Source organism: Azolla caroliniana, unplaced genomic scaffold (genome assembly GCF_043228905.1).
Source record: "Azolla caroliniana isolate FFs.n. ecotype wild unplaced genomic scaffold, voAzoCaro1.0.p SCAF_5, whole genome shotgun sequence".
NCBI classification, from domain to species: Eukaryota; Viridiplantae; Streptophyta; class Polypodiopsida; order Salviniales; family Salviniaceae; genus Azolla; species Azolla caroliniana.
In genome coordinates this window covers 21,955,207-21,971,992 of record NW_028230440.1, presented here as the reverse complement: position 1 = coordinate 21,971,992, position 16,786 = coordinate 21,955,207, and the positions used below count along the sequence as shown (strand labels likewise).

The 16,786-nt window shown below is 36.6% G+C and overlaps 1 protein-coding gene across 1 annotated transcript; it reads left to right on the top strand.

Annotated features, from left to right (window-relative positions):
- The first annotated feature begins 2,655 nt into the window (after positions 1–2,655).
- Positions 2,656–12,697, top strand: CLASP (CLIP-associated protein). Its single transcript, XM_087320281.1, has 23 exons — positions 2,656–3,260; positions 4,133–4,520; positions 5,154–5,309; positions 5,403–5,465; positions 5,541–5,609; positions 5,783–5,960; positions 6,786–6,947; positions 7,022–7,119; positions 7,476–7,550; positions 7,643–7,711; positions 7,800–7,885; positions 7,967–8,084; positions 8,237–8,335; positions 8,490–8,829; positions 8,978–10,890; positions 10,971–11,072; positions 11,140–11,244; positions 11,321–11,395; positions 11,484–11,552; positions 11,634–11,702; positions 11,847–11,948; positions 12,055–12,177; positions 12,252–12,697. Exons 2-23 carry the CDS (start codon positions 4,188–4,190, stop codon positions 12,297–12,299), a joined length of 4,452 nt encoding a protein of 1,483 aa, XP_087176407.1. The 5' UTR covers positions 2,656–3,260; positions 4,133–4,187; the 3' UTR covers positions 12,300–12,697.
- Positions 12,698–16,786: the final 4,089 nt, after the last annotated feature.

The following is a 16,786-nucleotide window of genomic DNA, read 5'->3' as shown; positions in this document are numbered from 1 at the left end:
TATATACCTCCAAATTTTCCGCTTTGCTTATTATTCTGGCTCCTATTCCAAATTGGAGAGATTAATCACTTGATAGCAAGAAATTGATGCACATGGTGTACATCCATGATTTCTACAATAAGTCAAGTGAAGGTATAAAGCTTAGTCGGTGAGAAATATGTTGCTTAATGACACATTATGATTTTGATGTCAAATTGTAAAAACAAAGAGAATAAAAAGAATATGAACATCCATAAGAGACTCGATGTAATGTATGGGGTGGGGTAAAGTTGGTGATAATGATCAACCTTTGGTTCTCCCATATTTTACAGCTCCAATGCTATGATGTAAACCACCAAGCCAACAACCAAGTAGACAATGACGTGAAGATTCAACAATATGATCAAGTAAATCAATGTAAATAGTGAGACTTGAATATTGGAGCATGGTTGATAGAGAGGGATGTGAAGTGCCTACAATCGTTCTTAATGTTGCAATGTTCTAGATGCCAATTTGTTTAACATCATCAATGTGGAAGGAGAAGATTTGTACGATACTATGTATGGCCTCATAGTTTCTATAAACTAAAAGTATATACTCTCGAATGCCAAATTGCTTAGCATTCGTCCGTGTGGAAGGAGATTGGAAACAATTCAATGTACTTCATTGAAGATTCTCCGAGGAGGCATTTTGTCAGTTGGATAATGCATTTTTAATGCGTGGAACACTAAAATATGATGTATGAGATGGGTTGAACTTGTAGCGAGGACTAAATTCAAGTACTCTTAAGTTTATGACTTTTGACGCTACAACATAAACTAACAACGCTAAAATCCAAATATCATATATATATATATATATTGTTATCATCCTCGGAGGTCAAATATGATCCATGGAACCAAAGAAGAACCATTTTCATGTAGCATGTGTGGAGTTTATTCTCAATGTTCAAGATTTTACTAACAAAGTGATACAATTGAGAATGTTCAATGCACATTGTGGATACAAAGGGAAATGTGTACAATAATAGGTTCAGAATAACAACGTGGGGAAAACAAACTCGAAAGTTTATGAAAGGTAAAACATTATAGTTAACATGATATACTCACAAACTTGTTTAGGGCAAAATACGCTTTGCCAACATGTTTGATTGTGTGCTCAAATGTCCCATATCACTCAAAGTAGAATGTGAGCGAAGTTTTATGAAAGCAATGGTGCATATGACAGACGAAAGGGTGGGCTCGAAAATGTATGGAGAAGACTATGGTTTTATAGTTTGGTGAAATATACGTAATATAACGTGCAAAATTAGATCCTCTATATTTCTCCTCAATCATGGTCCATATGCATTGCAAATAAAATGAACTCATTCATCATGGAGTCTATTGGAGACATCATGAACCATGTGTAACATGTCTCCTTTTCCAAGCCAATTTTCTTCATATATTGAATCCATACAAAAATCTCAAACCTTTGCTTTTGCATGTCTTTCAATCTTTTTTTATTTGCTTCCTCGCGATTTTTAGGAAGTTGATGTGAGTTTTTTTTTGTTTGAACCTTAAACATGTACTCATTAAGCATTTTTCCATGCCCATGATCTAATAATGCGAAGCAATAATGTACGAAGAAATTAGGAGCATGTATGTCGTTTGCATACATATTGACTCGAAGAGACCCCATTAAAAAAGTTTCTCTTTTGAGTTGCTTCCATGCAAAATGAGAAGGTCCCCCACCTCCGGCGCTAATAGGTTTTCCCAGTGGTTTGGCTGGTAGGCATCGTCCTCAATGTGGGGGCGTAAATCAGCGGACACATTTTGTTGCGCCTTGAATGTAGCATTTTGTTTAAGCACCGAGAACTCATTGAGTCTAGTGTTGGTGTTTCACAATAGATCAAACGTTTCTATTAGGACTCAACATCTTGTCGAGGGTACCATAAGGAGTCGAGCTTCAAACCACACACATGTAAAATACCTATAAAGATATAGACGGATACATATATAGATATAGATACAAACAAATACGTATATAGATACACATACACATACAAATACACATACAAATTGATACAAATAACAATACACATACACGTACACGGACAGATTGATACATACACACGTACAGATTGATACATATACACATACCGATACACCATATACAAAGTGATACATATACAAATACAAATACATATACACATGCAAATACCAGATTGATACATATACATATACACATGCAAATACATATTGACACATATACATATACATATATAGATATAGATATAGATATAGATACAGATACATATACAGATACAAATACAAATAGGCATTACCCATACAATTTGATACATGTACATATACATATACATATACAAATACACAACATACACATACACATACACATACACATACACATACACATACACATACACATACACATACACATACACATACACATACACATACACATACACATACACATACACATACACAAACACAAACACAAACACATACACATACACATACACATACACATACACATACACATACACATACACATACACATACACATACACATACACATACACATACACATACACATACACATACACATACACATACAGAACAAAAAAGTCTCTCTCTCTCTCTCTCTCTCTCTCTCTCTCTCTCCTTCCTACCTTCTTCTGCATTAGCCCCCCCTTCCATTGCAGCTTTTCTAGGGTTTCCACACGGAGTGCGACAGCAAGACACAGACACATGTGCAGAGGCACAGAGAGAGAGAGAGAGAGAGAGAGAGAGAGAGAGAGAGAAAGAAAGAGAGAGAAAGAAACAAAGAAAGAGTGAGAGTTCTTTTGTTGGGCATTCTTTGCCTTTTTTTGCTCTCCTCCCTATCTTCTGTGTGTCGTGATCTGTCATTTTTCTTCTTCTTTCCAGATCGAGCTTCACTTTGATCTCAAGAAACCCTAATCTTTCTGTGCTTAGACGTAGCTGCATTGTTCTCTCTCTATCTCTTCCGAGAGAGCAGCAACCTGCAGAGGAAAGAGAAAGATTCCGTGGATATTCGAAGTTTCTTCTTCTTCATCGGCGTTACCATTTTCATAATCTTCATCATCATCGTTATCATGATCTTCTTCATCCTCATCTTCTTTGGCTTCCAGGCGTAAGAAAGGATCAAATTTCTGGTCAGGATCTCTTCTGAAGAGCAAATCTTCATGCGCTATTAATCAGCATATAGCTCTTTGTATAAGCCTCATTCGATCAGATCAAAGACGAAGAATTTACTGTAAGGTAAATTACCATTCTACACCTCAATGGTATCAATCCTTATGTATATAACGTCTTAATGTAGATATAAAGTGTAAACCGTATTTGATAGAAGTAGCAGAGCTCATTTTTCTTTGTGTCACAATGGTATTGATCTTATTTATATTATGGTTTGTTTAGTAATGTTGTCAGTATATAGATTTGATAGAAGAAAACGAGCTCCTGAAGTTGAATTCCGATCTGTCTAGTTATGGTATCTTCATATACATGCATGTATATAGGTATGCATATGCCATGCTTACATGCATAAATATGCAGACACACGCACACCACCCACATATATACATGTGTCTCCACAGATATGTATGTAAGTACATTGGCTCTTCACAGCCATCATCTAGAATGCAAAACCTCAACACAATCTTAATGTGTATATAAATATTTTACAAGGAGCCTCTGATCAAAGGAAAAAACCTACAGGTAAATTCTCTTTAACACAGTGGTATCAGTTCTTAATGGACAATGTCTCTTATGTTAAGTGCTTTTGATGGAAGAAATATGCCTTCAAAAGGTCTTTATTTTCGGTCCTTCATCTATATGGTCTCGTAATTTATACATATAACTTTTACATAAGCTGGTTTTGTGGAAGCTTCATGCTCACAAAACATAAAATTCACTCATTTTTGCAACAATATCAGTATCAAGTCTTTTTCATCTATTTGTTCTGTTAATGTGTTTAGAGCTCTTATTTAAACGTTCTTCAATCAAAGGATCTATCCTACAGAAAGATGAATTTCCCTCTATTTTGCAGTGGTATCAAGCTATTTTCTATAGATATGCGTTTTTATAGAAGACACAAATCATACAAGAGATAAATAATTTGCTTTATTTACCAGTGGTATCAACTCCCTCTTTTTATGTATATGGTCTCTTCATCACATCTGGCTTGCAATGGAGGAAGCATTGGAGCTACTTCAGGCAAAGGATACAAAGGAAAGAATGGCTGGGGTAGAGAGGTTGCAAGCTCTTTTGGAGCAGAGCAGAAGGAGCCTTTCTGCATTGGAGGTGGCAAATCTTGTTGATGCTTCCCTTGTTCTTCTGAAAGATAATAATTTTAGGGTTTGCCAAGGAACTCTTCAGGCCCTTGCTTCTGCCTCAGCTTTGTCAAGTGAACATTTGAAACTTCATTTTAATGTGCTATTGCCTGCAATTGCTGAACGGCTTGGTGATGGAAAACAACCTGTTCGAGATGCTGCCAGACGATTGCTTCTTGCCCTAATGGAGGTATGTTCTCGATTCTTCTACTCTTTTGTCCCCATCAGAGGCTTTGTTTTCATTTTTGAAGTCTGCATGGCAGGTCATATTAGCCTCTTTTTATGCTTAATGGTGAAGGCTAATGTAAGGTTTTGAGATTGAACTTTGGGTTGAAAGATTAGAATTTTAATATCTATCTATCTATCTATCTATATACATACATACATACATACATACATACATATATATATATATATATATATATATATATATATATATATTGATTTCAAAGTTCACATAATTAACCAGAATCACATATGCATAATTAGTCTTCAATGGTATTTTGTTTACATTTGAAGTCCAGTGTAGCTTGGAACAATGAGGTTTTGAGTTTTAATATTGATCCTGAAATTACATAATTGCCCCTAGGGGGGAAAATAGGAGGATCTCACCTGGGCTGTCAGTCCATTTACCAAGATTTATTTCATGGATAACGCTTGGGATATTATAGGATAATAATACTTATGATTTCTGCCAGTGTCAAGTGTTATCTATTCAATGCGTCTTGCATTTCTGGCTTTTGAATGGTTGATTATCATTATTATGAAAATAGTCTAATCCTCTTTAAATTTCACTGAATATTTGTTTTTTGCCGTTACCCAGATTTCATCTCCTACTATTATTGTAGAGCGAGCAGGAAGCTATGCTTGGGCACATAAAAACTGGAAGGTTAGAGAGGAGTTTGCACGCACTGTTGCATCTGCCATCAATCTTTTTGCTGCAACGGAGCTTCCATTTCAGCGATTACTCCTGCCATCGGTGAATTATTGATTTAAATGTCAAGTGTTGATAATATATTACTTGTTGCCTTAAGGTTCACAGGAATGAATATAACAAATGTTGTTCTTACAGGTATTGCAACTTTTGGAAGATCCTAATAGCAATGCCAGAGAAGCAGCTATGGTTTGTTTAGAGGTAGGAACTTAATTCAATATGTTTTTCCTGGAGTGCGTTTGGTTTCTTTCTAAGTTAGTGCATAGTTCTATGCAGGAAATGTATCGTCAAGGAGGTGGACAACTTCAGGAGGAATTACAACACCATTCACTACGATCTTCACAGGCAAGTCTCTTACTTTTTGTGAAAGAGATTTAATGGTAGTGCCATTTCATTACAGAGCTGAATTTATTCCATTGAAATACCCAAATGATAGTGCTGTCCTATTACAGAGCTGTTTTTTTTCAGTGGAATATGCAAATATATATTTTACTAAATGGATGCCTGATTGATTGCAGTTAAAAGAAATTCATGCCAGGTTTGAAAAGATTGAGCCCAAACCAGTTCCCTCTTATGATGGGATTACAAACCAGGTTGGACAAGATGTGAAGGTCCATTCAAATCTACCATCATTAGGAAACCGTCGAAGCAGCCCTAAAATCAAGACTTCTACTTTGGAATCCAATTCACATGGAGGTTAGTATACTAGAATATGGTTGAGTTTGTTCATTATAGGTTGACAATGTTGGTATTCTTTCTAGTGCTATGCAATCATTCAGTAAAAGCCTGATAGATCATGTGATTTATGGACAGTACCTTTTCGTTGACTTGGTCATTCACTCTCTATTTCTCACCCTCCACGGATGAAGGCGATCATGCAGCCCCTACTTATTATCAGCAACTGTACATAGCTATAGTTCCCCATATCCTTTTTGTAATCTTTATAGCATCATGCACAACATAGGCCAGACATAAGGCTTATAGACATTCCTGACCCTCCATATTCTCATGTGTATGAATATGTACACAATGATGCTGAGAAACATGTTTCAATGGGCTGAAATGTGATTCCTGAAATACATGATACATTTTTCACTGCTTCATTATTTTTAAATATTTAATTGCATTTTTAATCATCCTTCAGCTAACAGCACTCCAACCTAGATAAATATGGATGCTTACATGATCTAGTACGGATATTTTCGAAGCTCTAGGAAGAATACACTAGATAATCTCAGCCATTATTTATAACTAATGGACATTCAATTTTCGTCTGGTAGAGGGAAGGCCTACAAAAGGGGTATGTAATTGTGTCAGTTCATTGTCATAGGTATTTGTATGTTGCTAGATACTCATATTTACATTTACCAAAATTTTATTTTCACATTTTAGGAACAATTTTAGAATCTAGTATTGGAAATTTTGTGTGCTATGTAGGTTTTGTGGAAACATAGTATTTAGTTAGTGAATAAACTTGAGATAATGTTGGCTAGCTAAATGAAACCAATATTTGTTGTATAGGGGAGAGTGACACATCAGAAAAGCCAGTGGAACCTGTCCGAGTTTATTCAGAAAAGGAATTGACAAAGGAGATCGAAAAAGTCTGTGGGATGCTTGCTCCAGAACAAGATTGGTCAGTGAGGATGGTAGCAATGCAAAGAATAGAAGGCCTTGTAGCTGGAGGTTAGTTTTTCTTTTATGAAAATTGAACTCATACGTTTTTCTTTTTAAAACTCCTTTTCTTTTAATATGTGTAGGCGCGGCTCAATATGCTTGTTTTCCGTCACTTCTGAAGCAATTAGTAGGCCCACTAAGTCTTCAGCTTGCAGACCGAAGATCAAGCATTGTAAAACAGGTCACTATTACTTATAATGTTCCTTTTGCATAACATGTTTTAAATTTTGTGAAGAGCAGTTTCATTGCATTCAATTAATTGTTAGAAACATCCTACAGAGCTGGTGGCCTGTTAACAACATATGAACTCATTAAAATTAATGGCAGACAGATGATACTAACTCTTGAACATGGAACTTGAATATGCACTTGGAAAAACCCATCAAACCTTTTTAATGCCATAATTCAGACACTCTGATGTAGTATTACAGATAGTTCTGCAGGTTATGTAATAAAATGTATACCTTTAGAATGTCCATTGAAATTGTTCATTTTACACTTATCTTGTAATCCAATTGATTGAATTTCTTTTTGCAGGCTTGCCAGTTGCTCAATCTATTTTCTAAGGAGCTTCTGGCTGATTTTGAGCAATGTGCTGAAGCTTTCATTCCTGTGAGTCACTAATCCTGAGAACGTTCTGCATTTACGTGATTTCTTTGTAGGAGATAGTATGTATGTGAATTGACCTTTCTCCTCACATGCAGATGCTGTTCAAACTTGTAGTGATCACCGTGTTAGTCATTGCAGAGTCAGCAGATACCTGCATTAAAACTGTAAGCACTTCTTTCTTCATTTTCTCGTCTGTCTGTCCCTTGCATACACTCTTTAAAATTTTCTGTGTCCAAATTTTCATGTCTACAGATGCTGAGAAATTGTCGTGTAGCTCGAGTTATGCCTCGGATCATGGACTCAGCAAAAAATGACAGGAACTCTGTGCTAAGAGCGAGGTATCTATGATCAATGGTGTCATTGTAAGCTTATTGACTTGTGTTGATGTGACTTTGGAAACATGTTGGGTTGTGGTGCAGATGTTGTGAATATTCACTCTTAGTTTTGGAGCAGTGGTCAGATTCACCAGAAATACAGAAGTTGGTAGAAATGTATGAAGATCTTATCAAGTGCTGTACAGGGGATGCTATGAGTGAGGTGCAAGGCTTTCAACTTTATTTTGTGTTTGAGTTAGGATTCTTTGCTAATGTTTCTGAATGTAGATCATTTGAAAGATTATCTACTGAATTTTGCATTGAAACCTTGATTGTACTCATGTATTGATAATAAGAGTTTTCATGATTCTGAAGGTCCGTTCGACAGCACGGACATGCTATCGAGTATTTTCCAAGTGCTGGCCTGATCGTGCACGTAAATTGTTTGCAAGTTTTGATCCTGTTATCCAAAGGGTATATGAATATTGAAATACTTGTTGCAATACATAATGAATTTTGCTCATCATAATGCTTGAGTTGATGCTCTTGGAATGGAACATTTGCCGATATATTACATTAAAGGTGTATTTTTTTCTTGACAATAACGTTATAGATTTACTGATTGCAGCTCATCAATGAGGAGGAAGGGGGTATCCACAAACGATATGCATCACCTTTGTTAAGGGACAGGACTACTCAGCAGCAAAAGCATTCATCAGCAGTGGCAGGTGTCACTCAATCGGCTTCTGCTGGAAGTCAGTTGGTAACAGTTGGACCTACGCCTATTGTACCTATGGAAAGGACAAGTAGCATATTGCCAGCCCAAAGGGCACCTGCAGATAGAAGCTTGGAGAGTGTATTACAAGCCAGCCAACAGCAGGTGAATGCAATTGAGACTATGCTCAAAGGAATGGATGTCTCAGAGAAGAATGATTTATCTAGTGGCCGTACTAATGGGAAAGATCAAGGTGATAAGCTGCACAGATATTTCTTTATCATTAATATATATCAGTGTATTTTAGCCTTGTTTAACATTGCTCTACACCTCTGTACATAAAGCTCATTGTTTATGTAATGTGAATGGATTTTCTCTAAACTTGATGGTGTGGAGTCCAGCTGGTGGAGGCTACAGAAAAATACATGCGTCAACTTTCGCAACTCGAGTTGGTGTGGATCCTCCTTCGGCACGAGACCCTCCTTATCCAGCATCTACCCCACAGACTGGTGTTCGCAGCTCCGTCACTGGGACTGCAATAAGTTATCTTAGAGGCATTCAAACTGGCAATGCTGCACCAACTAGTGCTAGTAATTTTGCAACCATGCAGACCACCTCTGCTGATTTTGCTAGAAATGCCTTCTCAAGTGGAAACCCTACATCTTCAATTCTCCCTCTGTATTCTGTGAAACGAGTGCCCATCAATTCAGACAGGTCCAGTCAGGGAAGCTCAAATGATGATGGTGTTGACAACAAAGTAATGAGAAAATTTTCGAAAGCTGAACCACAGACAGACAAGCTAATGGTGGACTATGGTAGTAAAGATTCTTATTACAGAGATAATTCTCATAATTATATACCAGGGTTTCAAAGGCCTTTGATGAGGGCGACACCATCCACACGGTCTTCTAGCAGGAGCAGTTTGGAAGAGGCACAGCTTCCTTTTACGGATGCCTATAACTACGTGGATGGTTTGACATCTTTAAATGATGCTTTGACTGAAGGCTTGAGTCCAAATGCTGATTGGTCTGCTAGAGTTTCTGCATTCAATTATTTGAAGTGGCTTCTATTGCAGGGTCCAAAAGGTGTTCAAGACCTGATGCAGAGCTTTGAGAAGGTTATGAAGCTTTTCTCAATGCACTTAGATGATCCACATCATAAAGTTGCTCAAGCTGCACTGTCTACTTTAACAGAGCTTGTGCCTGCATGCCGCAAGCCATTTGAGTCGTACTTAGAGAGGATACTCCCTCATATTTTCTCACGTTTGGTAGATCCCAAGGAATTTATTCGGCAACTGGGTACTTCTGCTCTAGAAATCATGGGCAATCTGTATAGCATTGACTCCTTGTTGCCTGCTCTATTGAGATCTCTTGATGAACAAAGGTCGCCGAAAGCAAAAATTGCTGTTCTTGACTTTGCAAGAACTGCTTTTGCTAAACTCGCAATCAATGGGGAGGCTGCACCTGGCAATAACTTATTAAAGATGTGGCTTGCTAAACTTGCTCCTCTGGCGACTGATAAGAATGCTAAATTGAAAGAAACTGCGGTTAATGGTATTATATCTGTATACACCCACTTTGACTCTTCCACAGTTCTGAATTTTATTATTGGGCTTACTATTGAAGAGCAAAGTAGACTCAGACGAGCTTTAAAGCAATACACTCCGAGAATAGAAGTAGAGTTAATGAATTTTTTGCAAAATAGAAGCCAGAAATCTCGGTCAAAGTCTTCTACTCATGATCAACTTGACATTTCTCATGCCATGGACGATAACTATGGGCTATCATCGGGAAGGCCAAATCTTTCTGTTATAAAGAATCAATCGTCAGCAAGTTACTCAACTTCTTTCAGTAATGATGGAATCAGGAAGTGGAGCGGTGGCAGTGCTGGAGAATCTACACAGTACGGGAATAGGATTACTGTTCAATCAGCAACTGATGATGTGAATGTAACGTATTTCCATAACTACGAACCTCCATCTCCTGTGCATGAATCAATGTTGTCCTCTAGGAATAAGAACAGTAGAAATGTTCCTGATGGAAGTCCAGAGGGCTGGTCTGATCGACCTTCAATGATGGGTCGCAGCAGTCTAGATTCAAAACGGGAGTATGAAGATGGCATATTTTCACATGCTGATTCACATATTTATCCTAACAATGTACACCCAGATCCAGCGGCACAAGAGGAGAAGAATGCAAGTGAGAGACAAGTTGAGTCAAATGAATTGACTCTACAGAAGAGCGCTCAGCAAAAAACAAGCAAAAACTTGTCACCTGAAGATACAGCTGCCAATATACCAGCTTGGTTAAACCAGGCAAGTTCTTTTGTTGACTCATTCATCTCTGGAAGGAATTATTGATGAATATGTGCTAACCTTTTCCTTATACTACACAGTTATCCTCAGGATCGGACGAGAAGGCTATTGAAAAGAAACGATTTGCCCTGCAGGAATTTCTTCAACTATCCAAGGCTAATGCAGCTCCCATATGGACACAGGTCGGTTATTACATAACTCTTTCTTTTTTGTTCTCAAATTGAAACTAACTTCAAGATTTATTTTTAGTTTCTTAATCAAATATTGACGGGTTTGCTGGAGGCTGTTGATGATGCTGATCCGTCAGTCAGGGAGCTGGCCTTATTGACTGTTTTGGAGATGTTGGGGAATCAGGTGATTGATATTTTGCTAATTGTTTCCTATTTTGATAGATCTATCCTAACCCTGGTTGATGGTTTTGATTTTTCAGAAAGACATGCTTGAGGATTCTGTAGAGTTGATACTAGAGAAACTGCTTCACAGCACCCGAGATCTAATAGCCAAGGTACATTTCTGTTTTTGTAATGTTCCATTCTTATCTTGGAAATTTATGAATGCTTAGTTTGACATTCTTAATGCACACAATGGAGCAGGTTTCTGCTGCTGCAGATGGCTGCCTTTCTTTGGTTTTATCTCAATATGATCCGTATCGTTGTCTTTCAGTAAGTATCATTTACCTGTTTTTATTGAGGGGGGACTTCGATGGTTGACCATTTGCTTACTAACAGTAAATACTGAATCAGGTTATCGTTCCACTTTTAAATAGTGAGGATGAGAAGACACTTGTAACATGTATCGGATGTCTAACAAAGGTTGTATTCTTATTTGTTGAGGTTGCTTTACGGTATATATTTTGGTAGATCATGTTAAAAAAAGCAGCAAAAGACTTCAATAAATGTCCATTATAGTTAATAGTAAGTTGATGGATTTGAAGTGATCAATTTTACTTTTCTCAGCTGGTGGGAAGGCTTCCATCGGAGGATCTAATGGCACAATTGCCATCATTTTTACCTGCATTGTTTGATGCCTTTGGCAACCAAAGTGCAGATGTACGGAAGGTATGGGCTTCATTTCTGGCTGGAAATTTCCGTATTGGTTCAGCTGATTATTTTTAGAGTCATCACTCACATTTTTACTTTTGATTCTGGGATTTCTGTATTGCAGACTGTTGTATTCTGCCTAGTAGACATATATATTGTCCTTGGAAAGGCTTTCTTACCATATCTAGGCAGCCTCAGCAGCACCCAATTGCGACTGGTTACTATATATGCAAATCGCATTTCACAGGTTCTTGGAATCACATTTATTTGGTTGGATTTCTTTTTTTCTTGGCTAATGAGTATATATGCACGTGCAAGCAGGCTCGATCTGGAGGACCATTGGACGCATCAACGTTAGCCAACCATTAATACATCTGATGAACGTTTAATGTTCTCTATCTCACCAGCATTGGTCCTAAATTCTCCTTTTTTTGTAAGGGTGTGCACAGGTTTTGTTTGTGTGATCATTCAACGATTTTGTGTTAGGGTAACTTAGAATCCCTGCATCAGTTTGAAACTTTGTATAATGCCTCACAAAATCGGTATGCCCCAAGTCTTCTATCTTGGAATACATTGAATTGGAGAGCGTCAAATGAGATGTATATACATCATTACAGAGAAAACGACGCTGTTCTCCCCATATATCAGACTAGTACAAATCTGAGGTAGGCATTTCAATAGTTAATTCTCTTATTTATCAGAACCTTTGGCTAGAGTATATTTGGTGTGTAATGAGAAAATGATAATATCAGAGCTTGTTTTTTTGTCGTGGATTTGTCTTTTTATTTTGGTGGTGTCACAATGGCAATAATTTGTATTAGCACTTAAACTTGTTCATGGTTTGGGCCGTTTGCCATGTCTGGACTGAATCTACAAATTTCAGATCAGTTTGTGACACTAGACAGGTTACTCTCTCCTAAAGTTGTCAAGTTGTTCTGAGGTATATGGACCAAACTTCCAAATAAACAATATTAGCTACATTCGATAATTTACTTCATGATCTAAAGACTTAACTTTAAAATCCATCAACTACTGTGTTTCCATTTTCTAATCTACTGTAGTTGTAAAGTGGAAACCTCTGATTTTTTGTTACTCTATACACTCCATACATAAGATCATGCATCAAGTTGATTACTAGATGTTGCAGCAGAAATAGCAACATTTTCTGATTGGCAAAGATGCCCATTCAAGACATTCAAGTAAAGTGAATTATTTGTTATGCATCAGGTATTCAAATATTTGGTTGATGTCCTTGAGTAATGGCAAACTACTAGGCTGTTTTTAATATGATTATGCCAATTTAATGAGTATTGATAAGATATAATGATATTCCAAATCCTTTTTTGTGTACATCTTTACATAATTCGTTGCTCTAATTTAGTATTTTGTTATCTTTGCTTATCAATAATGCAGAGAGACTTAAGTTTGGCTCTTTTAAATCAAGGTTTCGGTATTCGTGATGTGGTTGTACATTATATGTGCACATTCATACTTTGTTGATCTGGAGTATGCACATTTCATACGTGACATCACATTATATGGAATCAAGTTACATGAACAAAACAACTTGTTGCTTTTTAAGCAAAGATATGCCTACTCTACGATTGAGAATATCTTGTTCATCTTTATGGCCTACTTTAATAAATGCATTTGATTAAACTATTTACAAGTACATAGCTGGCAAAGTGTAAGTAAACACAGCTAATAGAGTGATTATGACACAGATGGAGGGAAGTGATTAAGAGCAAGTGTTATAAGAGATAAGCAACTGTTCCACATGTCACAATTTCACTATTGTTCCATTTATTATTACATAAAAATGTGGGTGAAACTAGTCAGCTTTACAACAAAGTCATAGAAGACATAATGCCTATGTATACGTGATAAGGTTGTATTTGAAAACATTTGATATCCAATGAGACAACCTTGTCTTGAGTGTTTTTAAATGAAATTATGTCCAGTTTGTGAAGATCATTACAATTGAAACTACATGACATGGTTTGATCCACCTCATTATGTCTTGAGTGTTAGTTAATATGTTACATAAGGATTTATATTCTGCTTTGCTAAAGTTCCTACATGAGACAAATCATGCAATTAAAAGCAGAAACTTAATGCACTAGGTGGCTTTACAAATGGTATAATTCTTGAGAAGGGTTTACAAGCATGAAGTGCATAAGTGACATTGCCATGGTTCTATAATAGTGGCGGGTGTGTCATAGTTATCTTGATGATCTCTCTTGAAGTGGAGGCTTTCCAATGTTTCATGCATGGCAACATGACTATTGGATGCTAATTTGATTTTAATGTGGATTTGGAGGCATGGAACCCAAATGAGTACATTGCAGATGAGGCCAAGGGTGACCATGATGTTAGAAGTTTCCTAAAAGCATGCATAGTGGCATCATGTTTTAGCATGGTCAAAGTTTTATAGCCTTGAATAGTAGCTTGGCTAGCATATGTTTGAATGTTCAATGGACATAGAAAATCCAATACTTCAACTTTCCCTCATGATAGGGTGAAAACAACATGGTGGATAGGTTGCAACATTGTTATAATGGGAAACCAATTATCCTAAGACTTGGGACAAAGCCATAATGACCTACACCATGTGTTAGTCTGGGATGAATGGTAGTATGGGAGTCTTAAGTGCTCATTTGGGAGTGTTCAATGTTGGTTAAGTTGTCCATTCTTTTCTTAATCTCTTATTAAATTGTCCATAATTAGCTCAATTTGTAATATTATGCATTAGAGTATTACTAATGTTTCTTTCTTTTGTTATGTTATTCTCGAGTAATCAATGAGACTACTATTCTATCTAGAAACAACAAAGAAAATTTGATTTTCTTCTTTCTTTTTATATTTTAATCTTGATTTATTAACACTTTGATAAATAAGATTATATTAAGATACCACCAAAACATTTGCTATGTCTAGTTTAATGTAAAGAGCAAGTGATATGTTTGATTTGTTTTTTCGATCCTTATAAACCATGATTTAAATAATGATTATGCATACTTTTGAAAATCATTAATTATCGTGATCTTGATCATGATCTTTGATTTAAACCATGATTTGATCATGATATGATCGTTTGATCCTATTGTCGATTGTCGATTGATAATTTATAATCTTTAATTAATCTATCATTAATGCTCTCTAATTATGCGTCGTTTAGTCACTCAAGTACATACATAACCATACATGTTTCATGCTTTGCCTATGAATGTTGTGGTTTGCATGCATGAATGCATATGTCAATATTGCGGTTTGCGTTTCAGATCCATGATAATATATGTGCCACTATGGTCACAATGTGACTATCCATTAGACCTTTTCACACTACAAATGAGTGCCTAAAACTTTGGCATTGATCAAGTAGCCACACCTCTCGCTAAAATAAGGCATTGATTGAAGGTTGATATCTTATGTGTTAATTTGAGGTGTCAACTATACATGCAATACTAGGGTACGTTCGGTGAATGTATGCATGAACCCAAAGACATCATTAATAATAACTTAATGCCAACCACAAAATATTAAACACATGTTGTGTTATTATCTTGTTTTAACACTAAGATACATATTTGAATATATATATATATATATACATATATATATCTATAGATATACTATATATACATAAAGCAATTATTAATTTAGATAAACAAGAAATATTTCTTATATGATTCGAAAAGACTTAAGACCAATATGTCTATATTTGTGTTGTGTGTATGTCATAAATGCACATTTTATGATATATGTACATTTCTCACTTGTTTACTCATGGTTCAACATTTGGATGAATTGGGACATTTGAAAAGGAGTTGACTCCAAACCCTACTTCATCCACCTCCTGCTCTTCTTTTTTCCCCTAATAAACTCTTTCAATTAGTTATAAAAGTTTACAAATGAGAGTATTATATACAAATCCCTGTAGGGACGCGATAGTTGCATCTTATGTGGATTCTCACTGATTCAAGAAAGGGAGAGGACGACCATTGTTGGATGAAGTCTAATCGTTGTCTTTCAACTCCATCGGATCCGCTCGTATTGGCTCTTTAGAGTGGCTACCACTTCACTCCACATCTCTTGCATTAACATTACTTGACGCACGGTTTGGTTGGAGAAGATTCGTCTACACCGCTAGAATCCAAAGAGTTATTGGGCTGACCAATTCCAACACAACTTGAGCTTTGGCATTAATAAGGGTTGAGTGGATATTGTCGATCGTAGAAAAAATAATCTCTTGTGCTTTTATCACCAAAGTCGATGGTATGTACCTGTCAACTGGGGCATGCCATGATAACCAACATACATTTCCCCAATTGATTGTGCCTCACACCGAGCATAATTGCAATAGACGGTCAAGCCCTTGCCATATTTGGGTCTCTAGGTAATCCTATAGAGCTTGTCGAATTGATTCTGTTGCATTTGGGCACACTCCACAATTAGGAGATCTAAGGTTCCCATACTACTACGCTCCAACTGATAGGGACCTATGTATTAATAGTCATTGGAATGTGGTAATTCGTCTAGCATGATGTTGTTGCCAGATTTTCTACCAAAATTTCGTGATAATTGTATGAGGAACATGATATGTGTGTTATACCTTTGCAACAACTAACTCTCAAGCAGTTTGAGCGGCTACAATGTTGTGACCCAATCTATTCGTGAATTGGAAGGAAGGGATGTATTTGCGTCCTTGTGCTGCATAAGGATCGCGCCACGTCCATTGCGAAGGATCCGAATTGACCTTACGTAGCAATGTGTTTTCATTAGTACATATGTGCCATTCTAATTGTACTTTGATTGGATCGCGATCTACAATCCATTTATGACGAGTATATGCAAGT